General features: G+C 36.6%; 1 protein-coding gene across 3 annotated transcripts in view; it reads left to right on the top strand.

The window, feature by feature from the left end:
• The window catches only part of POC1B (POC1 centriolar protein B), a 72,021-nt gene that overhangs the window by 35,063 nt on the left and 12,362 nt on the right, over positions 1-24,596 (top strand). For 2 of the 3 annotated variants that reach the window (XM_012720685.1, XM_004675830.2), the window contains 6 exons: positions 1,276-1,383; positions 1,506-1,621; positions 2,670-2,803; positions 5,196-5,264; positions 6,012-6,164; positions 11,765-11,845. In XM_012720685.1, the coding sequence (XP_012576139.1) occupies positions 1,276-1,383; positions 1,506-1,621; positions 2,670-2,803; positions 5,196-5,264; positions 6,012-6,164; positions 11,765-11,845 (661 nt within the window). The remainder of the gene's footprint in view (positions 1-1,275; positions 1,384-1,505; positions 1,622-2,669; positions 2,804-5,195; positions 5,265-6,011; positions 6,165-11,764; positions 11,846-24,596) is intronic. The other variant, XM_012720684.1, reaches the window with a different exon arrangement.

Raw genomic sequence — 24,596 nt, forward strand, 5'->3', positions numbered from 1 at the left:
TATTTATTCATACAGAACTGGGGTATAGGCCAGAGGCTCAGGGGCGGTGAGAGGCTTCACCAGAGACAGAGTGGGGAGCAGAACAGGCAGATCTACGAAATACACTGCTGAAGAGAGCAGCGGGCAGGTCAGGAGAGGTCTGCCAGGCCATGTGGATCTCCTCCGGGGCAGGCGGGATCGAACTCATGCTGAAGGGGCTTTAGTTTCTTAGTGCTGTGCTTTAACCCGCTGTGCCACCAGGGAGGGCCCAGAAATAATTATTTTTAAGTCAACCTTAATAACAGGAAGGGAACTGGTAAGAACTGAAGAAGAAGAAAAAACCCCTCCAATTTATAATTCACACCCTTACTGTAGTAATTGGTTTGTAGAGGTAAACTACAAATAAAGTTGAGATATAATCAATCTGTGACCAAATCTGCTTTTTTTTGGGTTTTGTTGTTGATAACATTTTAATAACAAAAATAATTCATAGGTTCCAGAGTTTGAAAATCTTTGCTTTGTTCTTGATCTCCTACTCCGTTATCAATTCTAAGAAGACACTTTGTGGGTGGGGAGAAAGGATCTTCAAGGAAGAAATAACAGAAAAGCAGTAGACAAGATGTGTGAGAATGTTCTTACCTGCTTTTAAAGGGAAATATGGATGGTAGGCGTATCTGCGCAGGGACTTCAGTTCTCTTTAATGACTTGTCCCATGTTCTGTCCATTGGAGCTTGCAGATCTTTTTAAGTCCAGGAAGGTGTAGGCCTGGGGCACTGGTCTTTTGGTTTGGGTTTGTTTATTTTTTAAATGATATTGTTTTATTTTAATCCTAAATGCATCAGATCTTTTCTTAAAAAAGTTTCATGACAGGGTTGGTAGGAGAGTAATAAGGTTCATACAGATAACACTAAAAAATGGCATATATATATATATATATATATATATATATATAAAAGAAAAAGTAAAGAGTATGTTACAAAAATACAACATACTAGATTCAGAAAGAATGCAGATTTGAATCAAAGACCTAGGACATATGCTGTGAAACTAGTTATTTAAATAAAAGGAATAAAGAAATTTGGGTAGTCCACATAGTATATTTTGTTTGATCTTTCATCAGTCGGTCTGTGTCATGCTTATTTTTATTTGGAAAGAGGATGTCTGTAGAGTGTGGTTTTGTTGCATGGAGTGGTATTGGTAGTCAGTGGAATTTAGTAGGTTCAGGCTGACTTGCGCACTCTGGCAGTATTGTCAAAAGTCGCTCACAAAACCAATCTTCTTTCTTGTTCTTTTCAGATTTTCACCTGATGGAAGACTAATTGTATCTTGCAGTGAGGATAAAACTATTAAAATTTGGGATACCACAAATAAACAGTGTGTTAATAACTTCTCAGATTCTGTAGGGTAAGCTTTTTTCTTTGCGCATTTATATGGGTTGGTGTGCTAAGGAGATAGTTACTATACTTCAAATAATGAAGTGGAGTGAAGGTATCTAAATATTAGACTGTCTTACTCTTTCCTCTTAGGTTTGCAAATTTTGTGGATTTTAACCCCAATGGTACATGCATAGCGTCAGCAGGTTCTGATCATACTGTGAAAATCTGGGATATAAGATTGAACAAATTACTCCAGCATTACCAAGGTAACACTTTCTGTAACAACAACAAAAGATGAGTTGTTGAATCTGCTCCTCCAGGAATCTCTTAAACTGACAGACTGTCCTTGTCACTGTGATTGGTCTCTCTGACAGTCGTGGACTGTCATTGTCACGCCTCCCTCCCTGCCTTGGAACCGACTAGAGAGCATTTGGCCACCCTTTCCCAGTAGCACCTTGTCTAGAAGCTGGGGGAGATGCCAGAATACAGGGGGAGGTGGAAGGACCTTAAAAATGATGTCATGGTTGCTGATCTCCATTATGTGAGAAGTCAGGGAAAGAATCTGGCCCGGAGTTATGTGAGCACAGATAGGTCTGATAACTGGTAGTAGCCTACTGTGCTTAGTATTGAAGTTAAAATAAGAGGGTTGATCTCTTTGGTTCACACCGGTTTTATATTAAATCCCTTTCTTAACATTTACCATGCAGAAGATAATGTACTACATTCTCATAGCAGCCTTAACCCTTGATTTAATGATTGGGAAATTTAAAAAGGTAAAATAATTGTTAGAACTGACTTGGTTGGGGCTTTCTGTTTACAAAGTACATCAAAGAATAATCTTTGTTGTGCTATACTGCCTCCTATTGGAAGGATGGTGTCCAGAAATTTTAATTCTCAGAACAATCTGGCAACACTGTGTCTCCAGATAAATCTCCACATTTCACCTCTTGGTACCAAGCCACTACCTGGTTATTAAGTTTAATTTAAAGCTAGGTTGTGTATATCTCTCGTGAGCTGGTAGTGATTGTTATATTAGTGATATGTCTGAAGATTTATAGTTTTGTGGCTAACAAGGCTACCGTTCCTTGACATACTCTCATTTTTAAAGCTACTCTGTTCCAGTAGCTGAAAGTTAATCTGTATGATTTCAAACTACTAATGTTAGTGAGCTACATGGAATTTTGGTGCTGTAGAGATGTTGTCTCAAGTGGATTCTTGTTTTCAACCTAATATAGCTAGTAGGGAAAATGGGGCAATGTTTAGAATTAAGAATTGTCTTCTGAACTTTTTTTGCTTTTATTTTCTACAAATCAGTTCACAGCAGTGGAGTCAATTGTGTATCATTCCATCCTTCTGGTAACTATCTCATCACTGCTTCTTCAGATGGTACTCTTAAGATTCTGGATCTTTTAGAAGGAAGGCTCATATATACACTTCAAGGACACACGGTATTTACACTAATGTTTTCACTTTTTAAATAGCATATATTTTATTGTGTTAATGCCTTTTCTTATGCATTTTCATTGTTTTCCCAAGTAAAACACACATTACTGCTTTCAAAAAATGTTTTTGCTACTAAAGCTATGTTTTTATCCTCCCGAAACAACTCTCATTTATTGTCATTCTTGTTAAAATCAGTGCATATCTTTCAATGGCCATTAAATTAATCCTCCACTGCTGTCTCAATCAACATTGTGTAGGTTTGACCGGTTAAATGATGATGAGTAAATTTTAACCCTCATGACTCTCTTCTTCCGTGGCTGCTTCCTCACTCACTAGCTCTAACACTCTTAGTCTCTCACACCCCCTCCACTCTTACTCCATTCACTAATTTGCTGAATTTAAAGGAGGTATTTGCCCAGTAGAGCCCAATGGCCTCTGCTTTGGGAAGTGAGTCTGTCCTCATTGTTCCTCTCTCCTGGGAGAATATTTCTCGTGGGAGGCCTTGTCCAGTCTTGCCTGTGACTAGGTCGTCAAATCTAACTCATTCTCAAATTCAATTCTAAACAGTTTATTTGCCCACAAAGAAAGCCACACTTTCTTCTTATGCGCTTTCTCAGTAAGAAAGAAAGCCTAAATACTATATTCTTTTGTCTTATTACTCAGTTTGGCTTATAGCCCTGTGTGGAAGAGGGGGATTATTTATTGAGCTTACTCAAAGACATATGCACAACACAGCAACATACATATATACAGTAATTATACATACATATGTATAATGTGTTAAAGAAAAAAAAACTTTTAAAAATAATACTTATTATTTTTATTCTTATATACTACTTTGCAAGTTCAGTGGTCACAAATTATGTGTACTTAAGAGATGATTGTTCAATTCAATAAATATTTATTGAAGTCTAACAAAGTAATTTTGATCAGGTTACCTGTTTGCACATGAAAAGCTTTTTTAAGTGTATAAGCTATTCCTCATTTCTGGGTAAATATTTAAATTTTTCTTAGCTTTTTAAATGTGCCCTCTTAAAAAAATGATGTTTTACTTTTAATCAAGTATTATCTAGTTATAGCCAGAAATAGAATGAGTTTTATGGCCTAGAGAAGAAGGGGATCTCTCTGCCCTTCATATATCCTGCCTGGCTTCCTGTTTTGCTTCATCATTTATTTTGCAGTTGTGTTAGAATAAAGCAGAAATAGATACTAACCCACTCATATATGCATGTATCCATGGAGTTAGGTTGAATAAATAACCAGTATCAGTGACTAAGGATTAAAAAAATCCATGGAAGAAGTACAGAATAATAGAAAAGATAAAACATAATGTCTCATAATATACTTTATATTAATATTTTATCTTTTCTATACACTAAGATTGGAGTGCTTCAGTCTGAACGTGATGGTGTTTATGAAGTTACAATAACCTCAGTCAGCAGGATGTTCTCCTTTAATACTGCAAAAACAAAAAAATTCACCAGAGACAGAGTAGGGAGCAGAAAAGGATGATCTAGTGAAATACACTGCTGCAGGGAGCAGTGGGTAAGGCAGGAGAGGTCTGCTAATGCCATTTGGCAGGGGATGGCACTTTGCCATGAGAAGGCCATCAAGGTAGTAGTGCTAAAACTTAACCCTTAAGGCTCAAGTCCTAATATTTTGAGATGACAAATAGTAACTCTTGTCTGGCCTGGAAAGTTGTCCTTAAGACTATGCCTCTTGGAACTGCACTGGGGTAGTCAACTGTCCTTGAGCCAATGTCACCACCATTGCGCAATTTCAAGTTGTCTTTACCTTTCACTCAGATCATCACAGTAACTTCCTCACTGGCTTCCAATCACTTATTCTTACTCTAATTCATCATTGTCACAATGATAATATCAATTTTCATCCATCATAGCTCTCCTCTGTTCTGCTCTTAAACCTTTTAGTGGCTCTTTGCTGCCTACAGGGAATACTCAATGAAGCTGGTGTAGTCAAGAAATGGCCTTGGTTAGCTTTATTCCCATAACCTGCAAGGCTTCAGTGGGTTTTAACCCATGAGTTGTTCAATAAAGAAACCACAACCCAAAAATATCTTAACAAAGATCCTCATCATCATACATGTACAAGCTATTCTTTAAGGGAAATAGTATACTTTATTCTTTTTATTCATACTTCTTTATCATTTAGTATCATGTATATATATTTTTAATATAACTAGATTGATTATTTGAGTACCTTGAGTGCTAGCTGATAGCAGCTGGCTCTATGCTAGCAGATATATTGCTTCCCCAGTCTAATAAATTAGGAATACTAATTGAATGAATTTAACAAATACTCATAGTCCTCTTGGCCATGAGAAAGTATCACCAAATACCTCTTTCTTTTATCTGTATCTCTGTCTTTTATTTCTAGGGCCCCGTCTTCACTGTTTCATTTTCAAAAGGGGGAGATTTCTTTTCATCAGGAGGTGCTGATGCACAGGTTTGTAAATCATTCAGCTTCCTCTTTGATTTGGTTAATCAAGACCTCAGCTAAGATTTCTACAGGTAACCGTGTGTGTATGAGAGATGTTTATGTGTGAGTTGCTTTAATCCAATGCCAGTAGGTCTGTTACCTCAGAGCTGAAGTAGTACCATGTCACATCATTTTGGGAATATAAATAGCAGTTATTTTACTTTGCTGATCTTTACACTTGACTGTACAGTTACATGTAACTGCACTCAGTACCCAACATTCCTATGGCACTTTCTTTTGTCTAATCTTCTATCTGTATAGCCTGTTTTTTTAACATTAAACTTCTCCAGTATGGTAAATGAATTGCTTGTATAGTAATCTGCATTGATTTGAAGTAACAAATGTTATTCATAACAAGTGTCATTCATAACCAGATATATTGAATAAGATGGATGATCAAGACAAGTTTTTAAAACTTAAGTTTTATTAATATGTTTGCGGGGCTTTCTAAAAAAAGGATTTTAAAGTAATAATTTATTTTCTTGAATTATATTATTATATTTTAAACTAGACATGAACACAATTTGAAATCATTAGTTTCTCCCTTCATCCTTGAAAAAGGTTACATTACTACTGAGAAGTAATGTTGTGGACATACATGTCTAGGCTTCTTGGCTAAAGTGAGGGACAATTCTATAGATCTGGTTTTTAAAATATCAGTTCTATTGTTTGGACATGCCAGTCAATGACTGTTATCATGGTTAATTTTTATAGGTCTTATTATGGAAGACTAACTTTGACGAATTGAACTCTAAGGATATTATTAAAAGAAATCTCAAAAGATTACATTTTGATTCACCACCACATCTCCACGATATCTACCCAAGGACACCACATTTCCATGAGGGAAAGATGGATACAGTTGAAGTGAGTGTCTGTGCGTAAGTAAGTCTTAACACACTGTCCACGCTGTGGCTCCACCCCCCTGCCCAAGTTCCTACGTCCACCACACAACCATTTGTTTTTTCATTTTGGCTTCCTTACTCTTGGAATTTTCTGTTACCTCTTGCATTTCTGTTACTTGCAAGATGTATATGTGTGTGTGCGTATGTGAGAGAGAGCATGTTTTTAAGTTTTTAAAACTTAAGTTTTACTAATTTTATAATTTTGTTTAATCAAACCATAGCTAAGACTTTTGTCCTAGCTTTCCAACTTCCAACTCTCTTTCCAGTTCTAAATAAACAATTTACTGTTGTCCTTTATTCCTTCTTAGGCTACTTACTATATCATTGTTTTCTTCTTTCACTCCTTTGAAATAATGCCATGTAATTTGTTTGGTTCATCATATTTTTTGCTTCCATTTTTATAATTATAGGTATTTGTTGATACCCTGTGATTGCAAGTATTCACATAATATATATGTGTATATGAAGTATATTTTAATTTAATTTGAATTCGAGTTTCCTTTGCTTGATTTTTTTTATGATTTATTTATTTATGTATTCAGAACTGGGGTACAGGCTAGAGGTGCAGGGTTGGTGAGAGGATTCACCAGAGACAGAGTGGGGAGCAGATCAGGCCAACTGACAAAGGACACTGCTGAGGGGAGCAAGTGGGCAGGTCAAGAGAGGTCTGCCACACCATGTGGGTCACTGCTGGGGTGGGGATCGGACAGGAGCAGCCACGGCCAGCTTCACAATGCTGTGCTTTAACCCCCTGTGCCAGCAGGGAGGGCCCTACTCTTGGATGTTTTTATCCTCACACCTGTTCTAGCATTACGAGCATGCCAGGCTGGCCTTCAGCAGCAGCACTGCTTCTGTCCAGGGGTCTACTCAGCCCAGAGTGGTGGGTGACAGCGGTGGAGTCTGAGTCCAGTTTCCTTCCTCCTAATTCGGTGATATTTCTGATATTTCCATGATACCCTCCTACCTCAGTGTTGGACACTGAAGCTATTTGCTGTCAACCACAGAACACTTAAGGAGAATGAACTTTATTGAAAATGTCAACAAGTTGTCTGAGTAGCTCTGTTCTGACAGTGCAGTCAGAAAGCAGTAAAACCAGCTGGGTTGCTTTGTATGGGTAGGTCAAGATGACCCCAGCATTCAAAGCCAAATTCAGCACACAAAAAAATATATGAAAGCTGACTTTCACTATGAAATTAGATTTTGGTTACATTGTACAGGATGTTGAGCATTGTGACTAAAATATGTTTGTGACCTTAATAAACTCAGCTTCTGCTTACCCAGCTTAAATTATCTGTAAGCATTCATGGCTGCTTCAATTAAATACAAGATATGACATATTTATAAAACACCTTCAAATGCCAGGGAAATGATAGGATTCTGCATATGGACATTTTTCTTTAAAACCTCTTATAATAAACCAAGGTTGTAAAATTTTCTGGACATAGAACAAACAGCTTTAATATTACAAAAAAAAAATAGTTAAATGCCAAACTCATTTTTTTTTAAACTTCACATTCATATCTACATTATCTTATAACCAAAAGATTACTCATTTAAAAATAACACGTAGAATTTGGTCTCTGCTCATTTGTGATTATTAAATTTTACTTTGAAATATTAAATTAGGTGGGCTAAGATGATCTAATTTTCCCCCAAAGCTTTAGGCAAGGTCAGCTTTACATTTGTTAGTTTGGAAATACTTGAAAACTGTAAAAAAATTTTCCAAGGTCAGAATTCATGATCAAAAAAAAAAGTTATTACTAAGAGATGTGGAATAAATAGCATCTAAATGCTCTAATTTCCTTAATGTTCTCTTTTTGCAGTAACTATGAGCATTTCATTTCTGAGTTTGAAGTAATATAGCATTTCTATGATTTGTATTGTGTTTTCTGTGAGACTTGTTTGAATTGCATAATCTCAATCTTGAAATTAATTTTTGGTCAAAGCCACTTATCTTTTTGCCCACCTTCATTGTTTGACAGTGGGTATCTTGCCGAATCTTAGATGTTGTCAGCTGATTCAACATAAGTTACTAGTTCTTACAAGGGTGGAATGATAGCAAGGTTGCTTTTAGAATAAATGAAAGACGGGATGAAGACCCCTTACACTAGATGTGTGAGACAGACCCTCTGACCTCAGCACAGACCTTGGAGGGGGGAGGTATCTTCTTCAGACTGTCACCAGGAAAATAGCACTGTCCTGTCTCCAAACAAAGCCACCCTTCCCCTAGAAGAGAATGTGTGTGCATAACACTTTTCTTCTGAACAGTTCTCTACTCTATCTCATATTTTGATAGAAGACAATAGAGATCACCATCCCTTCTAAGGATGTGATAGATCTTGATAACAATATAGTTATTCAGGAAAAGTGCAGAATACTGTAGGATGGGATTAAAGCAAATTTAGTAATAAAATAATTGTTCTGTTTAATTTTATGATGATCATTTGAGGTCACCTCTATCAATTGCATAAGAAATTTTGTATGATATTTAGCAAAAAGGAAAACTCCTCTAAGCAAACAATTACATAATAATATTTTGTATTTTTTTCTCAATCGCAGTAAGCATTATAATTTACAAAAAGAAAATAACCACTTTTCCACAAATTTTGTAATCTAGTTCTAGCAGTGGTAATGTCTCTTGTTTTGGCCCTTATTACATGTTATTCAAAGATTATATGATGATGATAATAGTAATATCTCAATTGAAGGTTATTATTCTAGTTACCTTATATATGTTAAATTATTAAATTCTCCTTAAAACTCTATAAAGATACCATTTTTTAAAAAGATTTACTTATTTATGCATACAGAACTGGAGTACAGGCCAGAGGTGCAGGGGTGGTGAGAGGATTCACCAGAGACAGAGTGGGGAGCAGAACAGGCCGACTGAGGAAGTACAGTGCTGAGGGGAGCAGTGGGCGGGTCAGGAGAGGTCTGCCACACCTTGTAGATGACTCTGGGGCGGGGGTTTGAACTCATGCTGAAGTGGCTTTAGCTTCTTAGTGCTGCGCTTTAACCCACTGCGTAACCAGGGAGGACCCTACAATACCATTTTATAGTCCTATGAGAAACTGAGGCATATGTGAGGTGAACCTTAACTAAAAACAACAGCACTACAATGTTAACCCAGGCACTCTGATTCCAGTGTGTACTTCCAAATCTTTCAACATAGTGCTTCAATATAACTAAAACTAAATTCAACCTATTAATGGGTAACAATTATGTGCTAAACATTGTCCCAGCCTTGTACTGTGCAACAGTGAATGAAGTGAGCATATTCTCCTCAGTATTTATTAGGAGCAGTTTTTGTGCTTCTGGACTCCTCAGTAGGTTGGATCCGCAGAACCTCAGGGTGGGATGGGACCTGGGAGTTGATGTAGACTAACTTCTTTCCGAAGCCCAAATCCCTCAGTTACACATCACAGATCTGTGATGGAGAACTTAGCCTCTTATACAGGCAACTGTAGTTACTAATGTGGCTTTCCCTTTAAGGAGTCTGCACCTGAAAAAAGAAAGTAAACATTGTAAGAAAAAAAAAAAGGTAAAATACATAGAAATAAAAAAATTAAAAATTAGGATGGGGAACTGGAAGGCACTGTTTGCATTCACAGAGGTTAGCTCGAAAGTAGTTAACTCGGCATGTAGACCCTCTCAGCATTTTGGAAAAGACTAAAACTTTTACTTAGTATGAATTTTCTGCCCCTTTTAATGGATGTGGCAGACACTTATGCCACATTGCAGTAAGATACTATTAGTTACATCAAGAGTTGGCCAATTTGTAGAAGTACAAGGGTTTTTCTATGAGGGTGATTTAGAGATCCAGTCAATTTCAGGTGATCAATCTGGATTGTATTTTTCCTAGGTAAATAATCTCATGTGTACACTAGGTGGCAGCAGACAAGCAAGAATAAAATATCTGCAAATAATCTCTGCACAGCTAGCCTAAAACTGAAGGAAAGTATGAGAGAGCCTTTGGTCTCTTATCTTTGCTTGAGTTCTGCACTCAGAGGTAGGAAGAGTCTGCTCCTTGGAATGACCAGAAACAAAGGTGTTGCCAAACCAAGCAGACAGTGCTTTGTCCTCACCTGGTACAATTCTAATCCCTTTCTTCACTGTAACACAGGATTATTTGGCATGTATTTGGGACGTATCTACCTCCTCCTCCTCTTACACAGTTAGCTATTAATTATATATATCTTAATATTTATGTTAATATTTCTAAATTATATCCATCAAACATGGTAAGAACTTGGAAAATCATTCCATTGCTCTTACCATGGGTTTAGCGCTTATCACCACAGACCCAAACTATTGTAGCTTCGTGTCACTGTTACTCTACTTTATTCTTGATCTCCCTTTCTCTGCCAGGCCTCACAAAACTGATATTAAGTGATATTTTGCATTAATTGTCTCTTTTCTAACAATCTCTGAAAATCTTTTCACATGTTACCTGCTTAGTTTTCTCTTATAATATTGTTCTTGGAATTGCTGTGCCTTTACTTTGTTTTCGATTTTTCTAATATATTTTACATATCTGTCCTCTCTCAATTTTAAACATCATGACTTCCCCTGTTCCATGATCTGATTTCTGATTATTGGTAACCATTGGTTAAACAGAAATCTTTAATTTTGGTATAATCAGATGCTTTTTTTTTTTGCTGAAAGATTTTGCTTTTGCATTTCTTATTTAAGAGGTTCTTTTCATACTCATATCACAAAGATCATAACTTTATAATCTTAAAATAGCATTTAGTTTCTGGTTTATCCGCTTTCCTTTTTGTACGTGAAATTGATACAGTGAGCCAGTTTTCTCACAATAAATCATCTTTGTCTGTTGATGTGTGTACTGTTGTCATTTATGTTCATGTGACATACATGTAGAACTCTATTAATGACTCCTTCATGGTGCATTTCTACTTAAGTATTCCACAGTGTCTTTACATGAGTTTATTCTTTTTTTCCCCATAATGTATCTGTACATTTATTCTAATGTACTTAAAATTTTTATAGCATTGTAAGTGAGGTGATGTCTTGCTAAAATTTCCATTTAATGTTTACTGAAGTGCAGAAATGCAATTGATTTTGTGTATTGTTTTTGGATATAGTAAATTCTCTTATTAGTTCTAATGATTTAGCAGTACATTGGGTTTTTTTCATAGGTAATTATATGTGAATAGAAATTTTACTTCCTCTATTACAGTTCTTAGGTCTTAACACCTTTATTCCCTTTCCTTAATGAACTGGCTAGGATTTTTCCTGCATCTTCTGAGGAGGATCTTTTTATTTTTTAAAAAAAGTGTTTTAGGTAAATCACATTGATTTTACAATGTAAAAACAAATTTTTTTTCCCCTGGGATAAATTTAGCTTTGTCACGATGATCTTTTATACTGATAATTTTGTTCAATTAGTTTTTGCTTCCTTGTTAATAAATAGATCAATATATTTTAACTTCCTTGTTACTAAATAGATCAGTGTATTAGCAAGCGCCCTCTAGGTTATACATCAGCCTTTTTTCTAATTAATACAAATCTAATATTAACTTTTTAAATATGTATGCACAGATTAACCCCAAACTTGAAGTGATTGATTTGCAGACCTCCTCTCCCCCAGTCGTGGACATCATTTCTTTTGATTCAACATTGGTAAGTTTTCCTTGCCATTTAAGTGGTATTTAATTACCACAAACCATTTTCCTTAAAAGTACATGAAAGAGAAATAAAAAGTGGGCTAAATAGCCTAACATTTTAGTGGGAAACAAGCCTAGTACAAAAGTCATTTTTACAGCACTTCTAAATAGCCTCACGGGGGAGCTGCACCACTTCCAGAAAAGCTACCAGGCCAACCTTGAGCTCCCTCTAATCCACACTCACCATCTCATCTCCTATGAAGGTGCCACCCATGTGGCATTTCACTTGCTGTCCCAGAACAGATTTCCATCTTTGTAAGTTACCTTTCACAACAGAAAACACACATCCAGCCTTCTCCTTAGAAGCTATTAGAAAAATTACCCTTTCTTAATCTAGATGAATTATTCAGAAATTAAGAAGTATTTTTAATACTTAGAAATTTCCTTACGTACAAATTTGTTTATGTTACATACATATATCTTTTTACACAGTGTATCCAAAATCTTCAAAGATTGAGCGTTTCAGCCTTTCACATTGAGTCTTTGTTTTTTCAAAGCAGATCAATGCTACTGTCAGTAATAGGAGTCATAAGAACAAATGGGAATGATGTGGCTTCTGGTGGTGATACTTGTGATGGCATTAGTATTGCTAATATTTTGGGCAAATTATTAATCCATGGGAAGAGAGAAAACAAGTAAAAACCTTGACACTGTGACTTTACAAACTCCCCCACTGATTTTAAGAATTGTGGTTATTAGAGAGGAATTTTGCAAAGTGCTAGTCCATCTTGAATGTATCCTATACCAAAAGGAACTCTAATTATTATTAAAGGCTCTTTTTAGCAAACAGGAGACACCTACATCATTCATTAGACATTTTAATTATAAGGATTCCGCTGTCAAGAAAGAGCTGGTTGTCAAAAGGGATATCCAGGATTCATGGGTGACAAGATGTTCTAGGTGGTCTGTTTCCTTGTCTCTACAAGTTCCTGGATATGAGATAGGCCTACTCACATTTCTGCATTAATAAAGTACTTAGGACATTTTAAAAAAAACCCTATACATCTATTTCTTGCTACAGTCCTTGACTTAAAATAGGTGTTCGATATACTTCAATAAAATGTTCATAAGACATACAGTTGAAACATAGAAATCTGAGTGAGTTGGGGTTTTGCCCCTGTAGCAAGAGGGAGCAAAATATAGGTGGTTTTGAGATGTATTGCCTTCTTATAGACTCCATTTGGGTATTTGTGGCTTAGAAGATGCATAGATGATCAAAAATCTGTGGCCCATACTTTGAGACTCCCTTTTCCTGCCCTTTAAGCTTTGCAAAGACTGACAACAGGAGGGATCTACATATTCTTGATATGCCAGATATTGTGCAATGTAGGTGGACTTAATTGCCAGCCAGCAAGTGACAGCATGGGGTCTGGCCTTCAGTGGTAACCCAGAATGCTAAAGTCAACTGGTCCTCTATGTTACAGGACCCTAACTTAGAAATGCAGCATATATGTGACTTCAAGAGTTCCGTTCTATATAAAAACATTTAACAGAGTAATAAAACTGAAGAGTGCAGTTATTATTTGCATAAAGGAAAATACTAGGATGAATTATATGAAATTGCCATTTTATAGGCAAAGCAATTAAATATCACTGATTTCCAATGGTTCAACCCAATATATACTTTTTAAAGGGAAATGCTACTATTACTTTGAATTGTGTGCTTGATGCTACTTAAAAATAAAACAAACAAGAAAACTAAGTTTCTTTGTGATAAATTGATTTGAGATTAGGTTTATGAGGTCCCTTTAAGGTAGATTCTTTCAAAATCCAGAAGATAGCTGCTTGCCTCCAGTCAACATTTACTTTACTTACTTTTACTTTTACTTTTTTATTTACTTTACTACTTTTACTTTACTAGTTTACTAAAGTACTAATAATTTTAGGTCACTAGTACAAAGAACAGAAGTGTTCGTAAAGCATTTAAATTTTTATAAAGAATATCTCTAAGTACCTTTTCAATTTTCAACATTGGTAGATAATTGGTTATCGTAAAAATCACTTTGAGTAGTTTACCTTCCTGTTAATCTACTAGTAATTATTATTTGTAGTGTGCTTTATGTATTGCCTGCTTTCTTTGCTTTTGCATATGAGGTCAGACATACTTGTAAAGAAGATGAAGTACTCTGGCATGAAGTACAATTGCATTAAATATTTATGGTGTGATGCTGGGTGTGTTTATAGTGTGAAAACCCAAAAAAGTATTGGAAGCCAAAGAGAAATAGTGTCTAAAGATGTTTTTGTTTTTGTTTTTGTTTTTTATTGTGACTGCTTTTGAAGGGAGGGTTATTTGTTTTGGTTATTTGTTTTGCTTTTGTAGTCTCAGGGAAAATTTCCTTAGAAATTCATTTAATCAAGATGGGACATAAAAAGACCACTCTTAAACTGTAGTGTGTCAAATTTCTGAGTGGCATAAGAACAAGATAGGTGAAAGAAATACTTTACTTTTCTCTTTCTTTGACTTGATTTAGAATTCAAGATGTTTTGTACATGTAAATGTACTGATAGCTTATCTATGCCTTCTAACTACAGAAACCGTGGTATGTATGTAACAGTTGATATTTTTGTGACTTGAACTTATGCCAGGCAGGTAATTAGATAAAGTATTTCAGATTCAAAATAAGTCATTACCAATCTGTATTTTAAAGCTTTTTAGTTAAAAAAGAAACAGGTTTCTATAAAGAGTATACTGGCTGCCTATAGACATAGTTAAAAAATGTTAATCTCAAATGTCACATACTAATTTTCTAAAGGTTATTTATTTTGTCTGAAAATATGTACTAGGGAGTTTAGTATAAGCCTTAACTTGTGACCAACATACTTGGTATCAGCATCCACACTGCTGGCTTGTTTCAGATCGTCCAACATCTTTGCCTTTCCCTAGCCAAAGGTAGGCAAGACAGGAACTGTTCTTCTAGATATTACAATAAAGTGTTTTTCTTTTTTAATGCTGATGGCAAAAAAACTTTTTTTGTTTTGTTTTTTAAATATATTTATTTATTTACAGCATTCTTCATTTTGTGCATTTTTCATCTTGGTTGTAATTTTCATGGACTTCCCACCACCAATTCCCCCATGTACAATCTCCACAGTCCCATGCACTTTTCCTACCCCGGTTTTGATCCTGTTTCCCTTTCCACCCCTTGTAGAATGTCTCTGGAGTACAGTCTAAGTTATTTAGACATTTTGTTACTTTTACATAAACTCTATTCTTAGATTTTTATGTAATAATTTAGTTATTATTTATCCTTAAAATGAGCAAAATGAAAACAACAATCATATCTAGTGTTCCTCTGACTGATTGCCAAAACAATAGACTCTTGTCAGAAAACTAAAACTTTTCGCATCTCATTCTGGAACCAGTTTACTATAAGAACTTAACGTATGGCTTTCTTTAAAATTAGGACTATATGTACATATTTTAAAAGACTTATTTATTTATGCACACAAGAGCTGGGGTGTAGACCAGAGATGCAGGGGGTAAAAGGATTCACCAGAGACAGAGTAGGGAGCAGAATAGGTGGAATTCATTGCTGAGAGGAAAATCAGGTGAGACAGGAGAAATCTGCGGCTCCATGTGGGTCATCTCCCTGGCTGTGGATTGAACTTATTCTGTAGTGGCTGCAGATAGCTGCACTTTAACCCCTTTCGCCTCAATTTGACACTTGAGGTCAAATTGTTTAATCCCTACCCTCAAATTAATTCTTTACAATAAACTGAGAATTATAGGAAAAATATCAAGGGTCTACAGTCTTTTGTTGCTCCATTAGTCAAAATATTTCAAGTAGCACTGTACATAGGCTTTACTTGAGATATTGTGGGGGATGTCGAGCTGGATGTCTGACCTCAAGAAATTTGCTGCTAGTCAGATAGTAATAACAGTTATGATATCAGAATTTAGCGGTTTCCATATACTCGGTGCCAAGTATGCGTGAGTGTTACATGATAGGTTGTCAAGAAGAATTTAGAAAAAAAAATCACTAACAGGTTGAAAGAAAACAGAGCTAGAAGAAAACCTTTGACCAGTGCCTGCCCTGACCAGAAGTGAGGAAGATTTTGATAGGAACAGCACATAGTAGGAAGGCATAGTAGTGGAAATGCATACCAGTCTCACACATTCATCAGTCTGAGATTAATCTATGCACTTACTTTTCTTGGCTTCTGAAAAAATGAACAATAACAACAAAAAGAAAAATCCCTGCCCCAGCAAAGCCTATCCTCTGTGTTCCCATCAGGAAGCAGGGCACAGATCAAACACCCGCCATGTAGGAGTGTGGGCCAAAACAGCTCACAGATGCAAAAAAGCACTGAAGGCTCATGGAAGAGCAATAAGTCTTAGGTAGGATGGGCAGGACAAGCCAGGTGGAAAGTGGCATTTGAGTAAAGAACTGAAGGAGCAAGGTAAACGGAGGTAACTATCTGGGAGCACATTCCAGTGAGCAAGAGCCAACACAAGCTTCCTTCAGGGGAACATGGTCTGATTTAGGTTTCAGCAGGGTCTCTCTGGCTGCTGTTCTGAGGTCAGTTGGGGATGGTGGGGAAGCGAGGAGGCTCATTGGGGAGCTAATGAAATATACAGGAGGCAACAGTTCCTTGACCCAGGGCAGAGGAGAGGGGGTGGCGATCAGTGATCTGATGCTGGATGTATTTTGAAGGAAGAGCCAAGAGGATTTCCTGACAGATTGGATGTCAGCTGTGGGATTCCCTATGTCCTCTCACCAGGGACAGTAAGGTAATCTCAGGGTAGCCCAGAGTGTCTTAGGGTCTGACTTGCTCACAGAGGGGTTTCTGAAAGAGAAAGGACTGTGGCTTTCCTATCTTCTTTCCTAAGGTCAGGAAAGTGATTCGTTGATCTCAGGCGAGAGATACTCTCCTGCTTCCATGACTTTGGGAAAGGCATTGGTAAATTATGTTATTTAGATTTGCATTTTTTAGCAACATGCATTGGTTTAGAAAGATTTTGCATTTACCTATTATTCAGAAGAGATTACATACTTTCATGGACTGGTCAGATGATGTATGCTCCCTGCAGGATAATAATGTATTTGCAAAATATATGGACATGCAAAGAGTAAACTTACAGATACTGAGAGAATATTTCCATGGATGTTGTGGCAACAGTTCGTCCTGGTTACCAGACAACATTGCGTAACTAGTTCAGAGTTATTCCAGTTCCCAACTGCTTATGTAAGCAAAGATTTGGAAAGACTTACTTGAAAGAACACAGTGTATGCAAACCCAAATGTCTCTAAACTAAAATTTATAACTTTGAAAGTGTAAAGCAGTAATATGCAACTTATTGTTCCCAGATTCCCCATTTATTTTTTCATAAAAATCATGTTGCACATATCTCCTGCTTTCACTACTTTTCTGTATGCTAACAGATGCCTGACTTGATATAGAAAGAGTCTCTAAAGCTGGAGGAAGGTGAGGTTCTTCTTAAATTTTACAACAATTTATAAGGTGGCATTTGGTTTGTAAGTGTAGTGCCTGTGACTTCTGAAACAGGGTATGTTTGTAACAGCTGCTTGCTAAGCTTTAGGGAACAAACTCTCGTGTAGTCTCTTAAGGCTTGGGGGTCAGTAGTCTTGCAGAATCTTTGTTCTGCCTTTGGCCAACCATAAGTGATACGAGCATAAGCATGTATAGAATCCAAGCTGTCCTCTTATTAAAAGACCTTTAATCATAATTTCATTGCTAGTGAATGTGTCAAGGGGATACAGTAATTTTTGTTATCAGGTTATTCAAAAAGCTAAATGTAACTCTAAGGATCTTGGAGCAAAAGCAGAATTCACATAGGGTTGAGAAGTAATTTGGAAACTCTGCCCTTTGAAATTATAAGTAATGAAGTAAATTATAAAAAGCATTTTAAAAATTATATACATATAATAGAAGTAAATGAGGGAAAATGCAACATTGTCAAGAGCTATTACCATTTAGAAATACAAACATACCACAATTATATTTTTTCAGGTACAAGTTATTTTAGAGATGGAGAAAAAGTAGTAAGGGTGGAAAAGGACTATTTTCAAATTAGTTTTAACCTTGCCTTTGAAGTATACCATGACCCATACATTGTAAAAACTACTGATAGTTGTAAATGTCTTAGCTGACCTTTTTTTTTTTTTTTTAAGATGACAGAGTTCTGGGAATCTATAAATTACTAAAATAATATCACTTTAAACAGAGATTAATAATATGAGTGAGGGGCTTTCTTCTGCTACATCAAATATACTTTTTTTTTTTTAAGATTTATTTATTTGTGCATACAGAACTGGGGTACAGGCCAGAGGCTCAGGGGCGGCGAGAGGCTTCACCAGAGACAGAGCGGGGAGCAGAACAGGCAGATCAACGAAGTACACTGCTGAGGGGAGCAGCGGGCGGGCCAGGAGAGGTCTGCCACGCCATGTGGTCACCTCCGGGGCAGGCGGGAATCGAACTCACGCGGAAGCCGCTTTAGATTCTCAGTGCTGTGCTTTACCCACTGCGCCACCAGGGAGGGCCTCAAATATACTTTTTAAATAAAATTCACAATAATACGAAGTAGCAAGTGTTTGATTTAATATGACTTTGAAAAATTTACAAATTTGAGCTTCATTCCCTTTACATTTCAAGGATGCAGTGAAAGGCTTTCTTTTCCCAAATAATACATACTGATCAAACTGTAAAAGTCTTGGTTAACTAGTACCAGGACTAGTTAAATTGGTTAACTAGTATCAGGACTATGCAGTGAAATTGGTTCTTATACATGTTGAAAAATGTGATTTAGAACTTGGACTTTAAGAAATATTTTTAAAAAGTGACTCTGTACAAAGACTTTTTAGAAAACATGTTGTTTGGTAGGTCAGTAAATACATTTTAGAGCTTCCTTTAGAAAATTAGCACACTTCAGGAAACTGAAGGTGTGAGAGTTCCAGGTATTATTTCTACCCTCCAACTTCCTGAAACACTGTCTGAACGGCACCCCCTTTACTGCTACTGTAATGGCCACTGCCAGTGCCTGGGAATCCAAGTTGTAGCCTCCGTTCCCACAGCTGAGGCTGAGGTATGCTGAAAATGCCTGACAGCCCTCAGCCCACACATCCAGTAACAACTGGTTCCTTCCTCTTCCTGTGGAAGAGCAACATCCTCTGAGATGAGAAGAAATGCACCCTGAGGAATGCAAGAACAGCAGTGCACTTTTCACACAGGAAATTACTATGGCAGCACGCTGAAAGTGCTTGTCTCCTGGACAGTCAGTCCGTAATGAGCTTCCTGCTGACCCGCAGGATGATTTACTACAGCGCTAAATGCCACTTGTGGAGCTCTAGGGGGTTTCATGGAAAACAGTGAACTTAGCTTTTCAGTTGCCTGTACATCTGTGCCCATCTGTTTTTATCCGGTGCAGCTTACACAGTAAACCTAGTTGGACTTGGTCCTTTATTTAGCTGCTGGATTGCTCATTATTTTGGTGGAAGTGATCATAAACTAATATATGAGTATTTCAACCAGTTCTTTTTGCTTTAGGAAGTCAGGAGACATTAGGACTTGAGAGAGGTTTAAATTTCTCATAATCTGAGTGAATTGGCTTTTATAGTCCAGTGATGGTCCTTGCCTAGATCTGTCTGTGTCTTTTACTTTGTTTTTCCTTTTCCAGATATTTAGGCATCAGTTGAAGACATCAAACTATGTGCACAATCACACATCCTCTGGAATGCATAAAACCCTTGTTACCTCAAACCAATCCCTTTTTCAAAAAAATTCACATTGATTTGAATTGACTTTTATAATTGCAGAATGTTCTAGTATGATTTGACCTTCTAGCCTCCCATCCCCACTCCCCATAATTCTTACAGCATTTTCTTTTTCCTTCATTTGAGATAATGATGACCATTGCAAAGCCCAGTTTCTATATCATATGTAATTTTTGAATTGTTTTCCAAACCACTGCAGGATTTTGGTAGTTTTAAATGTTTATGATGGCAAAATTCCTTTACTTTTCATGTATTTGTTTGGATTCTTTTACCAAAGCACATAAGAATTACTTGTTTGTTTTAAGTTGAAGGGGAGATGGAGAAAGAATTTCAGGCATTTCCTCTTCCTTTTCAGAATGTCTTTTTAATGAACATTCCTTTTCCTTCCTCTGAACAAACCATCTCAGTGAGGGGCCTCTGTCTAGCTTCTAATAATCCAACCTCTTTCCTTTCCTTTCTTCCTAGAAAGGCAATTGCTTCATCCATTTATTATTTCTTCTCACCTCAGAGATCCCATTTAGTCTTTGTAGACTTCCAAACCTGTCTTACCAGTTTCCTATATTCAATTCTCTCTGTTAAAATAACTGTTTTGGTTTCTGTTTTCCTACTCCTTCCTCAGTGACTACCCTAGAGAACCTAAAGAACAATAAAATGTAAGGCCTCTCTGGTGGCCCAGAGGTTAAGTCTCAGCACTATCTCTGCTAGGGCCTGAGTTTGATTCCCAGCCAGAGAGCTGACCCACATGGCACAGCAGACCTCCCTGGTCTTGCCCACTGCTTCCCTCAGCAGTATATCTGCTTCCCCACTCTGTCTCTGGTGAATCCTCTCATCCGGCCCCATACCTTGTGCCTACACCCCATTTCTTTACTGCAAAAATAAAAGAGTGTTAATTAAATAAAATATTCTATCCATACCAGTTTAATGACAACTACATGCAATGTGTGTGATTCAGGATTTGATTCTGGGTTAGTGAAAAAATTGCTATATAGAACATTATCATGATTATTATGCAATTGGCAAAATTGAATATAGTCTGGATATTAGGTAATAGTATCAGTGCTAAATTCATTGATGTTGATAATGTTACTGTGATTACATAAGACAATGGTCTTGTTCTTAGGAAACACACACTGTAAGTACTGAGGTAATACAGCAAGGGCATTTACAACTTCTTGGAAGACTCAGGAAAAAAGATAGCTATCTTATAGATAAATAGCGTATGTGGCAAAATGTCAGCAATTTGGAAATTTGGGTGAAAGATATATGGAGTCCTTTTTACTATCCTTACAACTTATAAGTTTGACATTTTTTAAAATTAAAGACTACGCAAGAAGTGATTTTTACTTTTTAAAAGTTAAAAATGTGATTTTATTTTAAAATTTATATTACATGTCCATAAAGTGAAAAAAAGAATGACAAACAATATCTTTTTAATGTTGTCAAAGGGGGGAAATGTGTTTTATCCATTCTACAGAATTCCCTCTAAGTGTCTTGTATATGTCATATACTTACCTAGGCATTGTAATTTGCCCAATGTCATCCAGTTTGTGACTAAAACGCTGGGTTTTTTTCCTTTAAAATATATATTTGTTTTGTAGATGAACTGAGGTATGGGCCAGAGGTCCAGGGAGGGGGGAGTATAAGAAGAGTCAACAGAGACAGAGTGGGGAGCGGAACAGGTGAATCTACTGAAATACACTGCTGAGGAGGGCAGGGGGTGAAACAGGAGAGATTTGCTGTGCATTATGGGTCAGCTCCTGGCCTAGGATTGAATTTGTGCTGCAGTGGTGAGAACACTGAGACTTGACCCCTAGGCCACCAGCAAGGACCCTAAAAGCTGAATTTTGAGCTCTGGCTAATCTTTGAGTGTGCCCTTTTTTTTTTTTTTTTAAAGATTTATTTACTTATGCATACAGAACTGGGGTACAGGGCAGAGGAGCAGGGCAGTGAGAGGATTCACCAGAGATAGAGTGGGGACCCAAAAAGGCATACTGGCCAAGTATACTGCTGAGGACAGCAGCAGGCAAGACAGGAGAGGTCTACTGCAGGATGTGTGTCACCTCCCGGGTTGGGGATTAAACTCGCACTGAAGCCACTGCAGCGGGCTTGTAGTACTGCGTCCTAACCCACTGTGCCACCAGGAAGGGTCCTAGAGAGTGCTTTTAACCAATTTATAGTATGAATTTTATGTTTTAAAGCAGTAAGTTTCCTAATAATAGTAAAATTATACCAAAAGATCAAATAATTTAGAAAACATACTGACGCTCTATACAAAATACAAGAAACAAAAGATTACCAGTATTGTCTTCCAGGAATGGTTTCAATTACTAGATCTTGAAGCTTGAGACTCAGAGGAGAGACCCCCTTGGATGCAGACCTAGACCTCCGAGGGGGACTAGCAGCTGAACTATCTGCAGAGGCTTGCCGGAGAGGTAGAGAGCTCCAAGTGAACAGAGACCAGCAAGGCTCTTCCTCTCTGGCCTCAGGCCTCAGGTCTCCCTCTTCTGCCTCCTGTTGCCAGAGCAGATTAGGGAACCAACTAGCAAGAGAAAATTAAGTCTACAGAGTCCCTGTCTCAACATCACAAAACAGTTTTAAAGGGTTAATTTGGAGCCCAAGTGACACATTCCATGAGAATAATTCCAGAACTACTGAATTAAAGGATGGGAACTTAAAAAAATAAAAAAACTTCATAAGGGAAATTCATTCTAGACTATAGTAACAATTTATGAAATTTTCTTTATTGCAATAATGTTTTAAATTTCTTTTTTTTTTTTTTTAGAAAGGATTTTCTTTGTGGCAATAATTGTGTATGTATATGCTTTCTTTGGTGTTATTGCTATTAGTTCTGGTGTGTGCAGGTATTACTTCCTTTGTGGAACAGATAACATCAGTTTCCACTACATTTAGTTACAGTGTGATTTTTACAAGGTAAATCCTATTTTCCACTGTCTTTTATTTTTTATACTGAGATGTGTTTTCTTTGAAAATCTCCTCAGTTTTGGGGGGTTTGGAAACCTTGTGGGAAAGGCTGAAAAGCATACCCAAACCCCAGAATTTTTGCTAGTAATTTGAAGTCTTTTTACAACTATGTGCCTGTTTGCAAAATCTAGGCCATCTCCAACTTTTCTTTCTTTTGACATTATTCTTCAGATCATGAATAGCCATATTTCTCTCCATGTTCACAACTCCTCTGACTCAGTTTCCCTCTCCTCTTTGGGAAGGATATATAATAGTGCTGGTTAAAAGATAGCATCTCATCCCTGTGTGCAACTTTCAAAGGCATTCAGTAGTTTACTTTGACAGTTTGGTATGAGGCTGCATGTTCAGTAAAATGAGTCTGGCCCCTACTTTGGCCATTCTCTATGGGTAATAATCTATAAAATAAATTTATTTTAAATTACATGTGATATCAGGCAGAGATTCATGCTAAGTAAATGTTGCTATACATTCAGAAATATGCATTTTACACATAATGATACTTTAATGAACTGTAAGGATGACAATTCAAATAATTTTTTAAACAAAATGGGAAATGCATTAATAAGATTAAGTGAAGGCAGTTGTGGGTTTTGTAATATAGTTGACATTTTGAAAATTTGACTAAGAAATATATTCTCCCAAATTTCTACTTTTAGAATGAAATGCTGTGTACAGTTTGTACAATTCAGTACACAGTAAAATACTAAAATAATCCAAGATGTTAATGCCATTTAAACATTACGTTGTTCCTTTTTTCTAAAAATAATTTTGCATGTGTGTATGTGTTCTGTAATTTTAAATGCCATAAAATTATGGCTGTTTTACATTTTGGGCATTAATGTATTATCAGCTAGTCATATCCTTTTCCTCCTACCCCTGAGAAAAAAAACATATTTAAATAACATCATTTCAAGCAATTGAAAATTTTTTAACTGAGTGTGCTGATTGGTTTACCAAACAGAATAGAGAAGAAAAAAAATTTAATTTCAAAATAAATGATCTCTCCCTGTTAGTGTATGAAAACTTTTAGAGAACACAGTTTTCTCTAAAATGTTATAAATATTTTAACCAAGCATTAAAATCCTTTTATTTTGCTACTAAGTGCAATGACTATTTTTAAGTATTTATTAGTTGAGGGAAATGACATTCACAAGGTTTTATCACAAATTATGTTTTATTTGTTTATTTTTAGGTTTTTCTTTGGCTCTTTCCAAACAGTTCTCTTAGCAACAGCAGTATTACTTCTGCCTGTCATGTGTTTTATGCAATTAAAATCTTCTATTATATTCTCCATCATAATTTATTTCATGCAAATGTTATAGCTGCTATATTCAGCCTTATATAATTTTTCCAGCAGTATTTTTAGTTAAAATTCTTTTCTTAAACTTAAGGGGGAAAAAGGGTTTTATAAGAATATAGGCAGTGAACTTTGAATGGAAAAAAATCAGAATAAACTAAAACTTTTTCTTTTCTTCCTGCCTCTACCCCTCCCAACACTGCCTCTTACACCAGGCTGGGTAATTTAGACCTGATCACAATAACTAGGATTTTTCTATCCCCTCCATCTCCACAGCCCCACCCCTCACCCCACCCCACCCACACACACATTTCTTTAGTCCTAACACAAGGGAATTTGGTAGTGGGAATATTGGTATCTCTTACATTGAGACAACCAGCTCTTGACATAGAAAGGCCAGTACATTGGAATCAATTACTCTCTGACCATTGCTCTACAGACCCCAAATGAGTGAAACTTGGTGAGAATAGAAAATCCCTTGCAGTACTAAACACGGATGAGTTGGATTTCTGTAAGAGATGAGCTCAGATCAAGAACCCCTGTGATGTTAGCCCCATCATGAGGGGAAGTGAGTACACCTAAGTCATGACTGGCTCAGCAGGCCCTGTTCATTTCTCAAAAATGGATGTGCCAAACATTAGGATAAGAGCTTGGGGGAAATGGGAAGGATATGTATGAATGGTAATGGTAAGCAA

Source organism: Condylura cristata, unplaced genomic scaffold (assembly GCF_000260355.1).
Source record: "Condylura cristata isolate star-nosed mole 26May11 unplaced genomic scaffold, ConCri1.0 scaffold00004, whole genome shotgun sequence".
Lineage (NCBI taxonomy): Eukaryota > Metazoa > Chordata > Mammalia > Eulipotyphla > Talpidae > Condylura > Condylura cristata.